The following is a 21,621-nucleotide window of genomic DNA, read 5'->3' as shown; positions in this document are numbered from 1 at the left end:
TTCCTGTCATCTGCGGACTACTGCAACACTTTACTGGTTGGGATACCGAGCAAAGCACTGGGTAGACTCCAACTTGTTCAGAATGCAGCTGCTAGAGTGCTTACACGTACACCATTCCATGAGAACATTACACCAGTCCTCTTATCCCTTCATTGGCTACTGGTAAAATTCCGAGTGGATTTTAAGATACTGCTCTTAATCTATGAGGCTTTAAAAGGGCTCACCCCACATTACTTGCAGGAACTAATACATTTATATATTCCATCAAGGTCCTTAAGATCTTCCGACCTCCAACTGCTCACCACTCCCAAGTCTAGGTTGCGCTCTTTTGGTGATCGAGCTTTTGTTATCGTGGCACCCAATCGATGGAACGCTTTACCATTTGAAATCAGGAAATCAGAGTCGATAGATATATTTCTGCTTAAAAAAACCCATCGATTTAGACTGGCTTTCCCTCTTTAGTTTGGTCAGTTGCCCTGGTTGTGTTTTTGTTTCCTGCTTTCCATGCATTGAGCATTGGGATCCTAGGATGAAACTCGCATTATAAATTTGAATTATTATAATCTGGTCAGTGCCCCAAACGTCGGATCCAACTTACCTACAGGTGGTGATCAGTTGATAGCTCTGCCCCTCTCTTCACCCGAGTGTCCAGAACATACGGCCTTAGGTCCGATGATACAACTATAAAGTCAATGACTGACCTTCGGCCAAAGGTACACTTGAGCATCCTTGTGTTCGAATATCGTGTTTGTTATTAACCTTCTGTGACTAGCGCCGATCAGGGGGGTCATTCCTCCCAATCACACCTCTATAGGTTTCTCCATCGTTTCCCACATGAGCATTGAAGTTGCTCAGGAAGACCATGGAGTCGGTAGGCGGCACTCTATTGAGCACTGCACCCACCGTCTCCAAGAAGGCAGAACACTCTGAACTGTTGTTTGGTGCATAAGCACAGACAACAGTCAGAGTTTTCCATTTTGAGATTCAAAGTCTCATTGAGGCGACCATCTCATCTACTGGGACAAACTCCAACTGAACAGCACCCAGATGGGGGCTTGTGAGTATCCCCACACCCACCCGGGGCCTCTCACCAGGGGTTACTCCAAAATAGGAGAGATACCACCCCCGATCGAGAAGTTTGGTTCCAGTGCCAATGCTGTGTGTTGGAGGTGAGGCCGACTATGTCTAGTTGATACCTTTCCACCTCCTCCACCAGCTCCGGCTCCTTCCCTCCCAGTGACGTGGCATTCCACTTCCCAATAGCTAGTGTCCATTGCCAAGATCCAGTCCATCCAAGACCTTCCCTCTCCCTGCCATACTGGCATTGCACCCACCCCTCACTCTTTGTCCTGCGGATGGTGGGCCCACAAGAAGGCACGACGTAGCCACCAGGTGCTTGCCGGCAAACCCCACCCCCAGGCCTGGCTTCAGGGGGATGTCCTGGTATACCTTGTCCGGGCAAGGTTCTCTGATCTTTATATTTCAAAACCATTCATAAGGGACTTTTTTTTGGGCCGTTATTTGTCTGGAACCTCCCCCCAGACCGGTTCGCCGAGAGACCCGACCAGGAGTACAAGACTTTGTAAATTTCAAATCCTGGAATTTTTCCAAATTCGCATGTAAATGGTCGTCAAATACACCAAAATGCAGCAAAATGATTGGCAAAAGAGATCAATGGACGAGGTATTTGGTTGGCCTCTCACTTGGCTTATATATCAGTGTATGTATGGATGAATAACTTAAAATGTATTACCGTATCTTCAGCTCTTTTAACCTACAGACACAAATGAGCAAAGTTAATAAAAGCAAGTTCGGCATTATCCATGAGCACATAAAGCACATTTGCTACGGTTGGAGCAAATTTTACTCCATATTGTACATCCATTTATTGTATTTCTCACGCTTTGAAATACGTCTGTGAGAAGATGTGATGCACAGTACAAAGCTGGATTTGTATAAGGATGCACCAGACGGTCTCTCTTTTCCAGTTGCTAATATTCAAAGTGTTTTTGTTCTTACATTTACTGTGTAGTAGGATTTATTGCTATATGCATTGTGGTTGTTCAGACTGTTTTCAGACCATGTTTTCTATGATGAGGTTGATGGTCTTGTCTCGAAGAATAAACGTGTCATGCAGATCTTTGGAGTCTGTGTCCAGGTCCTGGTCTCTGGAGGCAAAGTATTCATTACGGAAGGCACTCAGCGGGTTGCTGGCCAGTATATTCATATTGTATTTGTAAAGTTTGACACTTGATGCCACAGAGAAGATTGATATTCCCTTCTCTTTGGCTTGCTCAGCCGCCTCAGATATCCCTCCGCAGGGCTGTCCCGTGACATGACCATCTGTAAGAAACGCATGGCAGGGTTAAGTGCAGTGAGTCTTATGAAGACGATGTTTTTCCTTTTTGAATATGTGAATTTTACATCATTGTGGATGAGGGACAATGTAACTCTAGAGGTATAAGGCCCAAAGGGCAGAATATTGTATTGGTTGACACTGGTGGTTTCCAATGCAAGAAAGGTGTTTCTATCATTAAAACCAATCTTAATTAAACTCAAGTTTAAATGTATTTAAAATAATAGTAACAATTTGCTTTTCCACTCACCTGTGACGAACACAGCAAAGTTTGACTGCGCCCTCTGCTGAGCGAGCATAATCTTCTGGGTCATGTTTTTGATCGCGCAGTCCGTGAAGGTGCCCTGGCCAATGTAATTGATCGCATTGATATTCTTCTGGAAGACATTTTTGTTTTCCGTGATGGGACTAAACTCCAGCACTATATCAGAGAAGTGCAAACCGCCCAGCTGCCAAGCGAATTTATAGCCAAAGGTAGACGATCTTTCAGGAAGACGCTTCACCAGCTCCACGCCAAACGTCTTGAGGTGATCAACAAGACTGCCTGAGGGCAGGTACTGCAGTGCCACGCTCTCAGACGTGTCCAGTGCCAGGTAAAGGCTCACATTGCAGACAAGCGGCTCTGAAAGCAACACACCGCACAATGTTGCACGTGACAATGCTCCACATACAGGCTTGGGATTTTATATATCTATATATATATTTATATTTCTGATTCATAATTGGTTTATTTTAGATTAGGTCGTGTAAAAGTCCATGTCGTAAACGCTCCTTCAATCGACACAGCCAGTTAATCAAGGTGTCACGTGAATGGAACGTGCCAAATGTATTCCTGCTTCAGCAGTCGCACCGATGTTGTTGTTTGAGAGCAATCTCACGACATTTAATTTGGTTTGGACGTTTGTGCTGGAGATTACATCCAGTATCATCAGGTTGTTAAGAAAAGCTCAGATTTCTTATAAACCACCTAGACTTCATGGATTACCAATACTGGCGTGAGCACATTGACGTGTTTGTATGAAACATACGCTTTTTCAGACTGCACAATCAGTGGTGAATCACACTATATTTTCAGAGGCCTGGAAAAGTACTTCTGGTCTTTACAATTAACTAACACATTCAGTTTCGTTAATAAAACAAAACAAGAAAATTGATTGTATGAGTGGCTTTATCTGAATTCTGCTGCATTCTGATTATCAGTTAAACCAATAAATAAACCACAATGAGCTAGATACATTTCGCAACTTATTGGATTAATGTAAACGTAGAAAGTTTCTCTGGGATGTATTTTCGAGTTGTGGCATGTGTCCGTGTATTGTCATGATGTACGTTTCACTCAACGTGATAAATCTCCCAGCATGTGGAGCAAAACGTCGGATATTATGCCGAATGAGACGCGGTACAACCAAACACATTGCAGAACTTTGTAGCATAACTGTGAAAACCTACGCAGTAGTCATACCAATTTTTCGATTATCCCCGCAGTGGCTTTTGGCGAGCCATCGAACAAAGAAAGTCACTGCATCCCGTACTTTCAGATGCGGTTCTGTAGCCATCTGGAAAGCTCTTCCTTCCGATATTAGGAAGCCACTGGAGCTGAACACTTTAAAATTTTGATTAAAAAAACTCATTGCTTCAGAACTGCTTGTGTTTGGATTGTTGTCCGTCCCCCGCACCTCCTATTAGCATGGTTCGCTACATATGTTGCAAAGTTCAACATACATACAATTTCCCGCGGTATACATACATTAATATGAATGTATAAAGGCGATTTTTACATTTATACCAAAGTAATTTGTTAATATTTCACACACGAAGATCTGACAGTTATATAACTAGTGTAATACATGTAACTGCTAGACATGAAAACGATTCTCTCATGTTAATTTAGCTGATGCACTTGTGGGCTTTATTTGGCTAATCTGAACATAAAAACTATGTTAAGAGAGCACAAATAACTATACATACACTTACAATATAGGTATATTTACGATATTTTTCCCAGAGAAAAATAAGCTTCTTCAAAGAAAACTGCTTTTACATGCGATAAGACTTAATAAGATCTTCTAACCAATAAAAAAGTAAACCATTCGATCATCTCATAGCGGCTGTTGGCTATTACAAATGGAATGTCGGTTGGGTCTTTGTTGAAACTAGAACCATATGAGCAACACACACAGGATGACAATCCAAAATAGAGTTGGCCAACTGGCATGCACTGATTGGTGAGCAAACAATAACATGAACATTGTCAATCACAGCTTTAGATCTGACTATACAACTGTGCTTAACGGCTGTAGAAGGGTTTGGAGGGGTCACCGTGGGTTCAGTTCATGTAAAATGTATTTTCTGCTGAGGCAAAATTCAAAAGTTCTAATGATAATGCTCATGTAAACACGTTCCTTTGGAGTGGGCAGGTAAGGAACTTGGTTGGACAGCGCATTTGTGCGATCCCTGTCACGCGGCGCAAGCTGCGTGGGGCGGCGCGTCACGTGGTGCTGAGCCTGCCCGAAGCGCTCTATGAAATACAAATCGAGGGCGTAGCTATACACGACAGACAGACAAATAATCCCTGGTGGGCAGTGTGGAACTGTTGTTCCTACCTGCATTATTATGATAAATGAAGATAAATAAAGACGATGCACCAATCCCCAGCCCACCAATCCCCACCAACCACTAACCCATGAAGATCCACCAACCCTTGACTCCAAAGCACACACTTACTGCCCAATTAATGACGAATCGTGCTATGGCAGGCTCAGAACGGTGCCACGGATGCGGAATGGGCAGCCATGCTCTCTCTTCTCTCAGAACACACCATACCAACAAGCATTGGCAGAAAGTGACCCAATATCTGTAGCTTCGCCCTAATCTCGGCCACTTTGGCCAATTACATAATTGTGTCATGGGTAGTGATGGGATGGATATGTTTTTATGTGGACTCACCCACACAAGAATTTAAATATTGGGAATGTTTTAAATATTTTCTACAAAACGGTCATCATTTTGCCCAAAAGTGGCAGGATGACATAATAAAAACTTGACTTTACCGAAAGAACCAAAGAGTATGGATTCCTGCAGTCACAAAAGCTTCAAATCAAGATTGAACCGCCTCTACGGGGGGGGGGGGGGGGTCCACACAACTATTATATCTTTTAACAGACTGCAAGACAAGAAGGCTCACCTGATCGAGTCTCTCACCTTTCTGAAGAGATGCCGCGACACCAAGGTAATACCGATCGCCTTTACACTCACATCTGCTGCTTTCACTTCTCCTAACTCTAAACGGATCTTGTTTAGGGCCAGCCTAGCTCTAATCTCAGATAGAATAGGATTGCTCCGATTTGAACTTGATAATTTAGACAAGATTATCTTACAATCACACTTAGAAATAACGGATAAAATGTCCACATCTGATTGGGACCAAGTAGATAGCATGACAGTTTCTTCAGCTACTTCTATGTCAACCAAATGTAAAGTTAACTTGATTGCTAAATTCAACCTCCTGTCAAAAAAGAAGCCAGAGCCACACGCTAAAAAGTTAGATGTTAACAAGATTGTCATCAATCATAGTAACATCCCAATTTCCAACAGCCTAAAATCGGTACTAGCTAAAGGGTTGAATTTCGCCCAGGTCGACGTATCCCTCAAAGGCTTGGGACACATCCCGGCAGACATTGCTAGATCTGAAATCGCTGCTATCCTCAAAAACTATAAGAAACCCATTAGAAACATCAGCAATGATGAGCGTTTTGAACTCTCTCAATTAAAAAACAGAGATAACACATTCATAATCAACGTTTTTGGGTTTAGATCGCGTTATTTATAAATGTGTCGTAACCCTCCACCACCCGACACAGCCAATCAGTAAAAAAGTGTCACGTTGACAAAGGACAAATAGTTCACTGCTTTCGCCCACCGGTGTGTTGAAGCGTGAAACCACAATATTTACAATTTGAGTACAACGTTTCGCTGGTAATTACATCCAGTATCATCGGGCAATTCGCCAGAATGGTGAGGCTCTGCTGTGTCTCCCGTTCTTATATAGAGCAGCAGCAGGGTGACGTCATCATTAACTCATTAACTCATCAGGTGCAAAGATTTGAGGGGGGGGGGTTATTGTAATTATATACTAGATTAGTAATCAGGCTATTGTTATGATGCGAGTTGTAGATTAGTAATCATTTGGAATGTGTTTTATTGTGATTATGCTACATTAGTAATCAGTTAGTGTTTGTTTCCCTTATAAGGAATTGTAATGTATCTTATTTAATAATACGCTTCCAGGCCGCACTAAGCCTGTAGCTGTCTGAGCGATTAAAGTTATTTCTGTTTCTCTCAATTTCAATGGATTCTCTAATTAGTATTTGCCAGTAGTAACTAGTTTTACACAACACTTCAACGTTGTCAAAATCATTTGAGTGTCCCTGTTGGCATGCATGTTCTGCCACTGCCGACAGTTGTGTTTGCGATAGTTTAATATTTCTCTGGTGTTCTTTTAGTCTTACACTAACGTTACGCCCTGTCTGTCCAATATAGCATCTGCCACATACACAATTAATCCGATATACACCTTCTGTTGATAATTTAGGTAATTCGTCTTTAGTGCACGTTACTAGTTGTTGAATGTTGTGTACTGTACCAAATCTAACTGTAATGTTTTGCTTTTGCAAAACACGGGCTAATTTGTCAGTTACTCCTGAGATATATGGTATTTTGATTGTTTTAATAATCTGATCGCTTTCAGCAGTGTTGCTTTGCGATCGTGATTTGGCATTTAGTGCTCTGTTAATTTGAGCATTATTGTAGCCATTCTGTCTTAGTGCTTCTTTAACATGTTTAATCTCTCTCACTAGACTTTCACCATCTGACACTGTTTTAGCCCGATGTATGAGCGTCTTGATAAGAGAGGATTTCTGAGCTGGGTGATGATGCGAATCTGCATTCAGATAGGCATCAGTGTGCGTTTGATTTCTGTAAACGCTGGGTGTTATTTTACCATTTAGGCCATGCCCAAGTAAAATATCCAGGAACGGGAGTATGTTATTCACCTCCATTTCCATGGTGAACTGAATGGCCGGGTTTTGTGCATTGAGATGATTTAGAAAATCGTTAAGTGTATCTTTACCATGTGGCCAGACAACCAAAGTGTCATCCACATATCTAAACCAAAAGGATGGTTTTAATGTGCTCGAGGCAAGCGCTCTGGTTTCAAAGTTTTCCATGTACAAATTTGCTATAGCAGGAGATAAAGGAGAGCCCATTGCTGCTCCCTCCCTTTGTTTAAAGAATTCGCCTCTCCATGAGAAGTAAACAATGGTCAGCGAGTTTCGGAATATCTTTTGGTAAACGATTTTATATATCTGATGTTTTAGCGATTCAGAAATGTTGGATAATTCACTCCTGTTGTGTTGTATTCTCTCTATTAATAATAATTCGATAGCTTTGTGTAGTATTTTGTTAGCTTTAGAAGACTTGATGTGATGTGTTATTTTAACTGCGTTTGGTATTCCCTTCGAATCTCTGTACCTTTTGAGGAACGCCAATGAAGATATCAATTTCATCCGCTTAATGCGGAGCTTCTCCAATTTTCTGGTTTTAAGAAAAGTATCCTCCCCATAGAGGTTAGTTAGTTTAACACGTAGGCTTTCGCGACCAATATTATTCATAATCAACGTTTTTGGGTTTATAAACGCGATCTAAACCCAAAAACGTTGATTATGAATAATATTGGTCGCGAAAGCCTACGTGTTAGAGATGACATAGCCATCCTCTCAGCTGACAAGGGTAATGCCACTGCCATCATGGATAAAACCACTTACAACAACAAAATTCAGGACCTTCTTAATGATGGCAGTTATACAAACATTAACAGAGATCCGACCAATAGCGTGGCTACTAAAACCAACAAAATCATCACTAATTCGACTTATCTTATCGATTCGAACAAGCAGCGCTCTCTAAAACCTTCAGTTGCGAGACCACCCAGATGTTATGACCTTCCAAAGATCCACAAAGGTACCCCACTCCGTCCTATCGTCTCCACCATTAACTCACCCATACGTGACTTTACCAAAATAACCAAAGAGTATAGCAAAAACTGTAGTTAAATAATTAGGACCACATAGCTTTAAGTGCAAAGAGAGGGCACTCTCTCAAATAGCAGCAGACAGCTTGGCCTACATTCTATGGTGCTTGATTCAGAAACATGGTCATTAACAATGTGTTTTTTTCAAAAAACGTAAAAGTGTACAAACAAGCATGGGGAGATGCACGCTTGGAATTACATTGAGACAGAAGAGGAACACATAGATTAGAGAACATACGCATGTCAGTGACATAATTTTGTAAACAATAGTAAGTTAGCTTAGGCAGAATATGGCACTAGAAGGAATGATGGGTGATGGTTGAGAATAATGACAGTGGCAGTCAAAGAATATAATTTGTTCCAGAGGATGTCCACTGAGGAGATGGAGCAATGAAATCAGCGTGTGTGCAGGTGCTAAGGGGAGTGAATTCAATAGCAGAATTGTGAGAAATGGTTGAGAGAGCGGTGACTTGGGGGAGTCTTAATCCAGCAGTTTCAAAGACAATGCATATATTATCAGAGCATGTTTGTTTGCATGTTTTGCCATGAGTATGTGTGGTTAATGCAGACTTGATGCCTTTCAAAAGGTTTGATGTTTGAACATCTTAACACCTGTTTTATTGCCAGAAAGGGTAAAAGCCTATTCTTATTTTTTCATCATTTTGATACAGGCAAAAAGGTTCCATAGATATGCAGAAATGGATTTACCATGGTTGATGATGATGATTAGCTTGGCTAAATAACCTTTCAACATGGTGTCACCCAAAAAATAAATGTGGATAATTGTATTGGCTACGAAAACCTCCGTCTTAAGAGACAGGTTTATGAAACAAATGCTGATGGCTTGCCAAACGGTCATGGCAAGATCACCCCATCTATACGATGGAGCCCTGGATCACTAAAACTTATTTTATTTGTATGTGGAGTCACAGAAGGGAGGTCTGTTTGTATTGTAATTTCGTACACAAAAACACCACACAGTGGCTAAACCGTGTCGTCAGCTGCGCAGGAGAAAACCTACAGCAGGTGGCGCTGTCTGTTCTCCGTTTGTCAAAAGCCGCGATTGTACCACACAGAGACCTCAGCAGAACGCCCAACAGATTTTCATTATTTAACCATTCCGTGTGCGCAAAACATGTGTGACTAGATTTGAAGCTTTCGTGACTGCAGGAATCCATACTCTTTGGATATTTCAGTAAAGTCACATAGGTAGAAAAATAACAGATCACGACGTTTCGATCGCAACACAAGCGACCGTCATCAGCAGGAGAACTGCTGTCAGCAGGAGAACTGCTGCCAGCAGTTCTGCTGCTGACAGCAGTTCTCCTGCAGTTCTCCTGTATCTGTTCCACCTGATTACGGTCGCTTGTGTTGCGATCGAAACGTCGTGATCTGCTATTTTTCTACCTACGTGACTTTACCGAAAGAATCAAAGAGTATGTGTGACAAGGTAATGTTACTAATTTCCATTCGTTTACAAATAAATACACTGGAAGAGGAAACAGATGTCAGAGTTAGCTCAGGACTGATTAATACGCTGATATGTACAGATAGGTTTATTGACCACAGTAAAGAAAAAAACACAAATATTTATTCCCAACTTTTTATAAGAGACGAATTCTTCCAAAGCAGCCGCTGAGGTACATGATGGTGCAGACCCGATCCAAAAACCCACCCATCCTTCATTACATACATAAAACGTTGAAAAAAAGTAGAGATACTTTATTATTCAAATAAATTTGAGCTTGAGCTGCTAGGTGCACATGCTTGCTGTGTAAATAATCCACCAAGTTCACCTTGTGCAAAAAGGGGCCAACTCTGTAGATGATGAAGTAGCAACGGCACAAACAGGAAAACACCGAAGACACTTATTCTGGTAAAAAACATAATTCATGTATTTGGTGTGTATTGTTCGTATTCCCTATATCAATAACTAGGGTGCATTCAATATAGCTCATTCATCTTAAGGCACTTCCTATGATTCTTGTATCTCAGTTCACCGCAGCAATTACGTGTGTGTCGGCGCATGAGTTGGTGCCCCAACGTACTAAAAAAACACATTATCACTGAGCCCACCGCTACAAATGCCGGGCTTCCATTTTCAAACAATGGGCAGCGCTTAAATTAATCCGTAGAAAGAAACCAAGGGAGATGCGGATACCTGATGCATACGTGAAAAATAAAACTCTCTCACGGAACGTACAATGTCGTACTGCCCCAACAACAACTGAATGGCTAAATCGTTTAGAACTGAATCTCTAATAGTGTATATTCACTGGCCATACAGAAGAATCATCACTGGAGTTGGATGTACGTGGCACACCCCGCCTCTGGCATTAAGCCCATGTGTATTAGTGTGCAGGGTGCTGCTTGTGGGGGGAGGAGCGCTCGGCACCTGCTGGAAGAGCTCGTTGGGCAGAGGTGCGCGTTCCGGCCAGCAGGGCACAGCACAGGGCAAGTGGAGCCCATAGCAGCAGCATCATCTTCCTTGCTGGGGCCGGCGGATGGGCAGGCACTCTATGGGATACAGAGAAAGAATCATTATAGGACTGTAAATACGAATAATAATTATCATCAGCCATGATCAATCCACAGGTGGATGAAGGCATACCCTATTCATCGCCTTCTCTCACGATTCTGTGATGTAATAATTCATATAGCACTGCACACGCACTCATATTGATGTCACTCTTTGATGTATGTCTTAGAATGTCATCATGGGCTGCCACTCCATTGTTAATTTTGATCATATGCCATTACCTCTTTTAGTCACGTGTTCTGCCGAAGCCTACTTTGATGTTTTAAATCTGCAAATGGTGTCTGATCCACGTGTTTCAACTCCACCCATGCACCTCTGACTGCTTATTTATGCACTTTTCAGTTTTTGTTCCACGTCATTTGTCAATTTCCATATTTCCTGATCAATGTCATGACAGGACACATACATTGATATAATTTAGCTGTCTTGCTGCACTAATTTAAACCAAGGTCTCCATTGGAAAATAGTTTCCTGACATGTATATTATTTAAAACCCCATGTCATCCAATGCTCAGTGAAAGCCTCCTCGCGCCACGTCTCCGACCTGGTCATGGCTACAGGCCATTATAGGTATAAATTAACTCTCGCTAGAAAATAGGCAGGGCTGGCGCGTGTGAAGCACTGTTGTATGTATGTTGAACTTCTTTCGCACCGTACGTAGCCAACCGCGCTGTTATGGTGGCTTCCCACACAGCCGATCTACTGCCCCCCCCCCCCATTCTAATGGAGCTGAATTTGGGCCTGGACACAACTCAGCTGCCAGAGGAGGACGACTCCCACCACTCCCGTCGCGATCACGAGTTCGCAACCCAACCAGTGTGAATCTCGGGGTTAGGCACCATCATTGTGTGTTCAAACGACTACACTAAAATCAACAGATGTGACGCAACTTGGCGACCGTGTGATCAGTGGGCCACTGACTTGACTTTGGAGGTCCTCGAGCGGTGGCGCAAATGTGGGTAAGCCTCACCGATCAAACCCCAAAACCGCGCGCCTTCAAGAGCAGACCAGGTCTGAATGCACGGCTCGAGGCCTCTACATGCAGTGGTGTAATCGAACCCCCGATTAGCACGGTCGGCTACGTACGGTGCGAAAGAAGTTCAACATACGTACCTAAGCACCGTGTGCGTGCGCGCGCGTACAACCGTTCCACTGCGCACTTCAGAACTCCCAAAGGCAAACAGTGACCCCACGTATCGGTCACTCGACGTTGTGCCTATGGCAATAACGTTACAACTCATCTCATTCTCCGGGTCTAAAGAGACCCGCCACCGACAGTGTCAGAATAAAGCCTCTTAATGTCAGCAGATGAGCGGGCTTCGGGTGCGTTGGAGCTCATCGGTATTCGTGCAAACGCAGAAGACAGCCCGATATCGGGCCGTGTGGCTACGTGGGAGCGCAGTGGAGGGCGCCGGCTCCCACGAAGGCAGCAGGCAGACGTCTGCTCACCCGTCTATCTGCTCACCCGTCTGTCTGCTCACCCGTCTGTCTGCTCACCCGTCTGTCTGCTCACCCGTCGGATGTCTGCTCACCCGTCTGTCTGCTCACCCGTCTGTGTCTGCTCACCCGTATGTGTCGGCACACCCCGAGGACTCGACCCAAGCCACCCGCGTACAACGCATTTGCGCATTTAAAATCAACTCATTCACTTTGCTCCATTATTTGTGTACGACACATCGCGTTCCGCGACATTTGAAGTGCGGAGTATGTGTGTGCATTTGCGCGTGTGCTAACAAAGGATGCACCACTCCGAAACTCATCATCCGCTACTACAACTTACAATTTCACATCTGCGAGCGCAGATGATGATAAGAGGTTCGGATCAAGAACCGATAACTTACGGATTCGACTTGCATCGCACCCCCAGCGACGCAGGCGGAATCCGAGAGACCACAGCCCAAGGAATCCTCTAGCGCGTTGGCGCCGCAAGCCATAATTGCGCTCCGCTGCAGAACGAACATCTTTTGCGCGTAAAGCTCCATCGGGAGAGATGTTCCCGATGTGTGTGTGTATGTGCGTGTGTGTGTATGTGCTTGAGTGTACCGGCAAGAGTGGCGAGAGGACGGGTACCTGGTGATCCGGTGGTGAGAAGAGAGATGGGCAGAGCGGATGGGCAGCAGCAGCAGCAGAAGCGCAGAGCTGCTCTCTCGTGCGGGAGCCGAGTGAGGAGCGGGGGGGGCGTGGATGAGGGCGGGGTACGCGGGGGTGGACGCGCGTGGAGTGCGGCACGACGGGGGAAACACACCCCACGGACAACACTCTCTCGCACACACACAGACACACCGGGAGGACAGGCACACTCACGCACAGGCACACGCCGTCACAGTCCCGGCACAACTCATTGCGAGTGCTGTCACAACCCAGCTGTGTCACCCACCAAGCGCGTTAAGCTCCAGCGGAGCACCACCACCACGGCACTCTTCACTGACTCGGGGAGTCGAGGGAGGAGGTTTTCGCTCGAGGAGGGAGGAGCGGGGCTGTTGGCGAGTCCCTTTCTACGCACAAAAGCTTGCGTGGACAGTTACGCGTGTTTGTTCCTACGCGTAACTTTATAGAACTTGAACCACTTGCCGCTCGTAGGATAATACTCTGAAGAATCGTTGTGTGCGACGAACGTTTGCAGCCTCCTTGGCCAATTCCAATGTGAACTTTTCATAAAGGGAATGCGTGCCAAGTTATAGTCCTTGTCATCTGAGTGCGTACATGAAGTATACTTACGGAATTTCATTACACGTTCGAGTGTGCAGGAAGACAACTGGTGGTATACAAGTACAGTCATGATAACACATTACCGTCATTTACACATTTATAACGTATTATGAAACTCCCTCGCATCCAGCATATTTCCATCGGCACGTAATCTGCGCACAGCGCAACGACGCGGTGCCCACAGCTGTGCCCTTCGCAGGCGAGCTCCTCCCTCCTCCTGAAGTTGAGTGTCGACGATGCCCCCAAATGCGCGATGCACGGTTTCCATTCGCGATCGCGCGATCGGCGCGCCACCAAAGTCGCGACGAAGAATTCGCGCAGTGAGCGGCGTTGGAGCCGCCTCCGCCAGGCGGCGCTGTGTCCGCGGATCTCGGGAAATCGTCTTGGGGGAGAACGGGGGTTGGGGTGGGGGGGTCAGTTTGCCCTCCGGCTAGGGACTTTTGTTTTATGTTGCTGTTCTAGCAGTTCATAATCAACGTTTTTGGGTTAGATCGCGTTATTTATAAATGTGTCGTAACCCTCCACCACCCGACACGGCCAATCAGCAAAAAAGTGTCACGTTGACAAAAGACAAATCGTTCACTGCTTTAGCCCACCGGTGTGTTGAAGCGTGAAACCACAACATTCACACATTTTTAGCCCACCGGTGTGTTGAAGCGTGAAACCACAACATTTACAAAAAATTTTAAACTCAAACACGTTGATTATGAATAATATTGGTCGCGAACGCCTACGTGTTAAACTGTTCTAGCAGTCTTTCCGGATTGATTTTAATTGTGCATCGTTTCATGTTTACGTTGTGAAATGTGTTGTATATATCGGTAACTCCCAGTGGTTCTATATTTGACGCGTATTTTGGTCAAACGTGATTTGGAGCGTATTTTGGTCGTGTCAAACACATCATCACGATCAATGGGCATATAGCCCGTTAGGTGTCCACTGCACATTTCGTCCTTTGTTACCACTTTCCTCCGTCTCGTGCCAATATGCTTAAGTAGTGTCACATCTTTCTGGCACCAATAGCCGGTGGGTTTGCAGAGTACCACCGGCTATCAACAGAGATTTGTTCATGAAGCCATCCAGATATATAAACACAGACACAACTTCAACCGAGAAGATGGGTACAAACTGAGCAATTATTGGAAGGACGTTATTAACCAAGTAAAGTCTTAACTGACTGTGATGTTTCCATCCTACCTGCCGATGTCAGCTGTTATTTCCAACTCTATGAGTACATCACCAGGTTAAATGTCTGTACATTAACGGGCTAAGTGTCTCACTAACGCAGCTACCGTTTCCCCTTTCCCTCGATGTGGTGGGAGCTCTCGTTTTTTAACAGACTATAACTGGCTGTGATGTTTCTGTGTATGTGTAGTGACTGTGCTTGTCACTGTATGGTGCCGGGGCTTGCGAAGCCACGGCCGGTAATGTGTTGTCATTACGGGCAGCTCGGGTTTCGGGATGCAGTACCAACCCTAGCCGGGCTTGGGTGAGCGCTGGTTAGCGCAGAGGCACCGCGAGCAGTGTGCGGCTCGGGCTCCCGGTGAGGGAGTGAGAGGGAGCGTCAATCAGCCAAGGTTACCTTGGGGCATGATACTCTGGTTGACCTGCTGTCACGTGACCTGACGATATTGGAGGGGGGCCACCGGTGGACGGGAGCCGTGGGGTGGTCACGTGGTCCAAAAGAGCTCTCGGGAACCTTCGAGAAGGAGCTCGAGAGGCTTGGAAGGTTATATGCCCAGGAGCATATAACGAGGGCTCCGTGAGGAGCTCGGGGTTTTTCGTGTGCTGGTGTTACGAAGATCCACGTCAGGGAGAAGAAGCCTCTAGCCACGCGGTCCGGGACCCCGTTTGTGGTCCGGACCGGGATAGCGAACCGTGTCTAGTTTTGCCGTAGCGTGGTTAGATGGGCATTCGAGACCCGAGTGTAGAGTGTGTTGTGTTACGTGTTAATGCGGAATAAATAGTGTTGCTCCCAAGATAACGTCTGCGACTCAGTTGGACTCACTACATACAGTACATATTTTAAAATGCAATAATCTCACCGCTAACAAAGGTTATGGGGAATAGATCTCCCTGCACAGCTGCAATAGGCTGCTGTTTTTAAGGCGGGGGTTTGCGGGAAAGGGGCCAGATGTTTCCATTAACTTGCTTTAAGAGGAGTTCTGGCCAACGACCGTGCATTCCACACTCCAGTTAAGCCCAACAATGTGACGGCGAACGCCATCACTCAGCAATACATGTACCAGCTGCGACGCTCCAGTCACTTCAACTTTTTAAATGGAAACTTAAAGCATCATCTGATAATTATCCTTCACTTAACCTAGATTCTCGTAAAAGTGTACAGCGTGCAAACCTGGCACTCATTAAAATTTTTCAGAATATAATTAATTAATTTAGACAGAGGTTTTCCCGACTGTGTTGTTAAGTAAGGGGGACATCTGGAAGTTGGCTTGTTCTACAGATCAAAGCACATGAACCGGTATAGCTTTGCTGTAAGACTGCATTCAATGCTTATGCAGATTGAATGCACTTTCGTGAGGAGTTTTGTTTCCACATTTACTGGATTCATGTGCCAGTGGTTGGTTCAATTGCTCCACCCATTCCACAAGAATATCCCACAGCCAATCAGAAGCCAGGGAAGGGCCAAGGAGAGTCTGAGTCGTGCATGCTTACATCAGCATGTGGACCAATCGGGCTCTGCCCGGTTTTCATAAACGAATACAAAGACATGCAAACGTGCATGTCCATGACTTGCTTCACTTTTTGATGGCAAAGACGTTGTTGAAGATAAAAATAGTGAAGATGATGAACGATAAAATTATGATGGTTATTAAAATTCGTAATGCGGACAAATGCAGATGAGAGTTATGAGTGTAGATTGATGAATACTATAATTTAATTGGGACTTACCCTAAAGAAAACGGGACAAATTTAGCAAAGGGTTGCCAAGAAACTGGAAACAAAAAACTGCGCTAAAAGAAGTAGCTTACCTAATTCACTTGCCTAAAATGGCTAAGGTGCCTTGTACGGTCCATCCCCTACCCATGAGGCCACTATATGTGACCCTATCTTGCAATGTCATATATCATGTGCCGTGTGATGTTATCTCGTTGTGCAATTTGAAATATAACGTTATTATTTATACTTAAATACCTCCAAGAACAAACACATGTTTGGAAACGCTACAGAATACAGGCAGTTTAACTCGTAGGCTTTCGCGACCAATATTCTTCATAATAGAGTTTTTTTTTGGGTTAGATCGCGTAAATATGAATGTGTCGAAATAGGTTTTCCCCTGATTGGACCAATCAGTTTCAAAGACAATGCATATATTATCAGAGTATGTTTTTTGATAATTGGTTTTTTACTCTTCTATCTGGCAACGAAACTGACACCTTTTTACAAGGAGTCATGTTTGCATAGACCGCAATGCCTGCAGTCATAATACAAACAAAATAACATAACTCGGATAATGTGCACTGTCCTTGAAGTTGATTGGCCCACACCCGAGACAGCTTTCCTTAGAGCCTAGTCTCACATGGGTTGGACCAGATGACGCCAAAGGCGCACAACTCAAAAACAATGCACCGTCAGAGTATGAGAGCTCGGGGCAAGCATCTACACTATGGGAACCTCATTTGCCAGTAAAAATATGATAATTGGTTTTTTACCCTTCTATCTGGCAACAAAACTGACACCTTTTTACAAGGAGTCATGTTTGCATAGACCGCAATGCCTGCAGTCATAATACAAACAAAAGAACATAACTCTGATAATGTGCACTGTCCTTGAAGTTGATTGGTCCACACCCGAGACAGCTTTCCTTAGAGCCTAGTCTCACATAGGTTGGACCAGATGACGCCAAAAGGCGCACAACTCAAAAACAATGCACCATCAGAGTATGAGAGCTCGGGGCAAGCATTTACACTATGGGAACCTCATTTGCCAGTAAAAATATGATAATTCTTTTTTTACCCTTCTATCTGGCAACAAAACTGACACCTTTTTACAAGGAGTCATGTTTGCATAGACCGCAATGCCTGCAGTCATAATACAAAGAAAAGAACATAACTCTGATAATGTGCAATGTCCTTGAAGTTGATTGGTCCACACCCGAGACAGCTTTCCTTAGAGCCTAGTCTCACATGGGTTGGACCAGATGACGCCAAAAGGCGCAAAACTCAAGGACAGTGCACATTATCAGAGTTATGTTCTTTTGTTTGTATTATGACTGCAGGCATTGCGGTCTATGCAAACATGACTCCTTGTAACAAGGTGTCAGTTTTGTTGCCAGATAGAAGGGTAAAAAACCAATTATCATATTTTTACTGGCAAATGAGGTTCCCATAGTGTAGATGCTTGCCCCGAGCTCTCATACTCTGATGGTGCATTGTTTTTGAGTTGTGCGCCTTTTGGCGTCATCTGGTCCAACCCATGTGAGACTAGGCTCTAAGGAAAGCTGTCTCGGGTGTGGACCAATCAACTTCAAGGACAGTGCACATTATCAGAGTTATGTTCTTTTGTTTGTATTATGACTGCAGACATTGCGGTCTATGCAAACATGACTCCTTGTAAAAAGGTGTCAGTTTTGTTGCCAGATAGAAGGGTAAAAAACCAATTATCATATTTTTACTGGTAAATGAGGTTCCCATAGAGTATGTTTTTTGTTTGCATTCTGACAACAAGTATTGTGGTTAATGCGGACATAATTCCTTGTTAAAGGTTCAGTTTGGTGTTTTAACATCTTAATACCTGTTTTGTTCCTAGAAAAAAGGGGAAAACCTATTCTCATATTTTGGTACTGGCAAAGGAGGTCCCATGATATAAATGTGTCGTTAAACCCACTACCACCCGACACAGCCAATTAGTAAGATTTGTGATGTAAACAAAACATGCCAATTCGTTACTCGTGTAATGACAAGGTGACACCTGCCGGCCTGGAGGGGTAATTACAGTTATGGCTGCATTACATAAGGCCTTATTATAAGGGGGGCGTATCTGGGGTAAAGGTCAAGGACGGAGTCAGTCGAGAAGCTCCGGGAACCAGCCCGAAGGTTCTGGAAAGATAGCGTGGCCAGAAGTGGAGCTTGGCTGCGCCGGGCAAATATGATTGGGACCGAACCAGAGGTTCTGGGCTGTTAGCGGGTCCTGGGTCCTGGCTACGTCGCTGCTCGTCGTCATCTCTTCGTCTCCAACCACGTGGCTGTTCTTCTGCAAGACCCTCTCCGTCGCCGCCGCTATGTTATTCGGACAGTTAGCGTAGTCTATGCCGGAGATGGGCTGTGTGTTAGGATCACCTATGTGTAGCTGCGTTACGAAGTGTATCGCCCCGTGTGCTCTTAATAAATAAGAAGCCTTCTACTCGACGTGTCTCGGAAGTCGCTCAAAACACTAGTACAGCACACCGGTTTGTTGGATAGTAAACCCACAACATTTACAATTCGAGTATGACGTTTCGCCAGTAATTGCAACTAGCATCATCCGGTGACAGCCAGATTTGTGGAGGAATCCTCCTGTTTCGTTCTTAAATAGAGGGATAAATGTGATGTTGTCACTTGTGATCCAATCAGGTGCGAAGGCCATAGAGGAGGGGGGGGGGTTATTGTATGCATGTACATTACAATGGAAATCCATTACCGGTTGGGTTATTCATTTGGTAATCAACATGCATTATGCATCCACATTATGCATGCAAATTGTGCTTGCACATCCTGCCGTGTTGTGTGTGTATTACTTTATATTCTTTTGTTCTTTCGGTACAGTCACGTAGATAGAAAAAAAATAATAAAAAATTGAAGTGAATACAAAAAAATAATAAAATAAAAATAATAAACAAAAATACACTAATGTAGACTGTAGCCTGGTTCTTAACCTCAGTGAGCGTACTGGCAGTCTATAATGTAGACTGTAGCCTGGTTCTTAACCTCAGTGAGTGTACTGGCAGTCTATAATGTAGACTGTAGCCTGGTTTTTAAGCTGGTGAGCGTATTGGCAGTCTAAGATGTAGACTGTAGCAATGGTTATTAAACTGAGTGAGTGTACTGGCAGTCTATAATGGAGACTGTAGCCTGGTTCTTAACCTGAGTGAGCATACTGAGAGTCTATAATGTAGACTTATTCTTGGTTCTTTCAGTAATTAAAATAGAATGAAAATCAAACAGAAATAAAATAATATCAATAAAAACTAAAACCATGACGTTTCGATCGCAACACAAGTGGTCGTCATCAGGAAAAGGGAGGTTAGCCTCTAAAGGGAAACTGTTTATAAAGGTTTAGAGATGGGCAGCTAATGTTAATGTAGGAGAGAGCAATGCCAACGCAGTGGGTCTACAGTCTACACCAGGGGTCTGCAACCTTTAAGACATAAAGAGCCACTTGGACCCGTTTCCGAAGGAAAAAATAAACTGGGAGCCGCAAAACCATTGCAACTATTAAAACAAATATAACACTGCTTATATTGTTTCTTACCTTATTGCTATATACAGGATCGTGCAGTCAGCTGTCAATCTGAATAAAAAAAGGACTTTTTCACTTAACAATGTAAAATATATTTTTGCAAATTAATAGCTAAATTACCTGGTTAATGGGATTTTTTGCTCCTGAACCTCAGTGCACAGTGTCTGCACATCAGGGCTGTAAGACGTCACCTTCATTTTCACACAGGCTTGCAAGCTGTCATCTGTGAGGCGTGATCGATGTTTGTTTTTAATATAGTTCATGTTGGAGAAGACCTGCTCACATACATATGTGGAGCCGAAGATCGACAGGACTCCAAATGCATACTTTTTCATGTTTATATAAGTGTTGGGGATGGCATTCCATGTTTCGAATACAAGTTTGTCCTGTTTGGGAAGGTTTTCAATATCACTCCATTTATGATTCTGAGCCAGAATGGCCTTCTGACGGGCAACATCCTCAAGAGTAGCGGTCAAGCATTTGAACTTGGACACCCATATATCTTTGTCGGCTATATCGGCCAGTTCCATCTCAAGATCAGGTTGACTTACACCTGCAAATGCAGTCATATTCAATAGGGATGGATCGATCGCCAGGGGAGTGACAGGGAAGGATAATGTCGTTTTTTCCTCTCTGAACTCACAGAATCGTTTCCCAAACGAACTTTGCATTGTGGTGATTGCAGACTTGAAATATTCCAAATTTATCGTATCATGACTTTGTTTGAACTCTCTCAAAGAGGGAAAGTGAGACAGTGTACCTCTCTGTAAATCTTTGACAAACACTGTCAACTTGCGCTCCTCCAGCATGTGCAGGGCTGTGCCTCCTTTCCCCTGAAGGGTTGTATTTAGCGTGTTTAGATGTGCTGTCATGTCTACCATAAAATGTAATTTTTCCAGCCACTCTGGCTGTTCCAGCTCAGCAAAGGTGAGCTCTTTGCTGCCCAGGAAGGTTTTTACTTCTTCCAAACATGTGACAAAGCAACGGCAACGTTATTGCCTGTCACCGGGCAGGCAGTGTGGAGCTGAGCGGCGACCTGTCAGCAGCAGCAACGCCAGAGCAGGTGTCACAGTGCGCCTCCTCCCTTCGCTAGCATCCGCCCCGGAGCCGCGGTCAAGGTTCAAAAGAGCCGCATGCGGCTCCGGAGCCGCAGGTTGCCGACCCCTGGTCTACACCAATCAAAAGGGCCGCCAGGCAATCATTTGCACCTCGCTTGACATACCCACACTGCTGACGGTGGAGGTTGACAAGAAAACACAAATCTTGTCATGACCCAAAGTGGTTGCATCTTTCCAATGATTGCTGAGTTTATAACCATCCTCTCGGTGGAAATTGTGTCTGTATATATGGATGGCTTCATAAACGAATCTTTGTTGATAGCCAGTCGGCTTGCAAAGTACCATTGTCTTAGAAAAATCAATTTCCTGTGAACCAGACTTATTAAAATAATGATCAGCCACTGCAGAAGTA

General features: G+C 44.2%; 1 protein-coding gene across 2 annotated transcripts in view; it reads right to left on the bottom strand.

Annotated features, from left to right (window-relative positions):
- Window positions 1–13,409, bottom strand: part of COL6A2 (collagen type VI alpha 2 chain) — a 32,697-nt gene extending 19,288 nt beyond the window's left edge. Inside the window, exons 1-5 of one of the 2 annotated variants that reach the window (XM_078593684.1) lie at window positions 13,054–13,409; window positions 10,840–10,961; window positions 2,607–2,978; window positions 2,081–2,343; window positions 1,754–1,774 (exon numbers count right to left, since the gene is read on the bottom strand). In XM_078593684.1, coding sequence (XP_078449810.1) covers window positions 1,754–1,774; window positions 2,081–2,343; window positions 2,607–2,978; window positions 10,840–10,927 — 744 coding nt within the window. In that variant the 5' untranslated portion in view covers window positions 10,928–10,961; window positions 13,054–13,409. Of the gene's footprint in view, window positions 1–1,753; window positions 1,775–2,080; window positions 2,344–2,606; window positions 2,979–10,839; window positions 10,962–13,026 lie in introns of both variants that reach the window. The other variant, XM_078593693.1, reaches the window with a different exon arrangement.
- Window positions 13,410–21,621: the final 8,212 nt, after the last annotated feature.

Source organism: Lampetra planeri, chromosome 1 (genome assembly GCF_965212315.1).
Source record: "Lampetra planeri chromosome 1, kcLamPlan1.2.h2, whole genome shotgun sequence".
Taxonomy (NCBI): Eukaryota; Metazoa; Chordata; class Hyperoartia; order Petromyzontiformes; family Petromyzontidae; genus Lampetra; species Lampetra planeri.
This window is presented reverse-complemented; position numbering and strand designations above follow the sequence as displayed.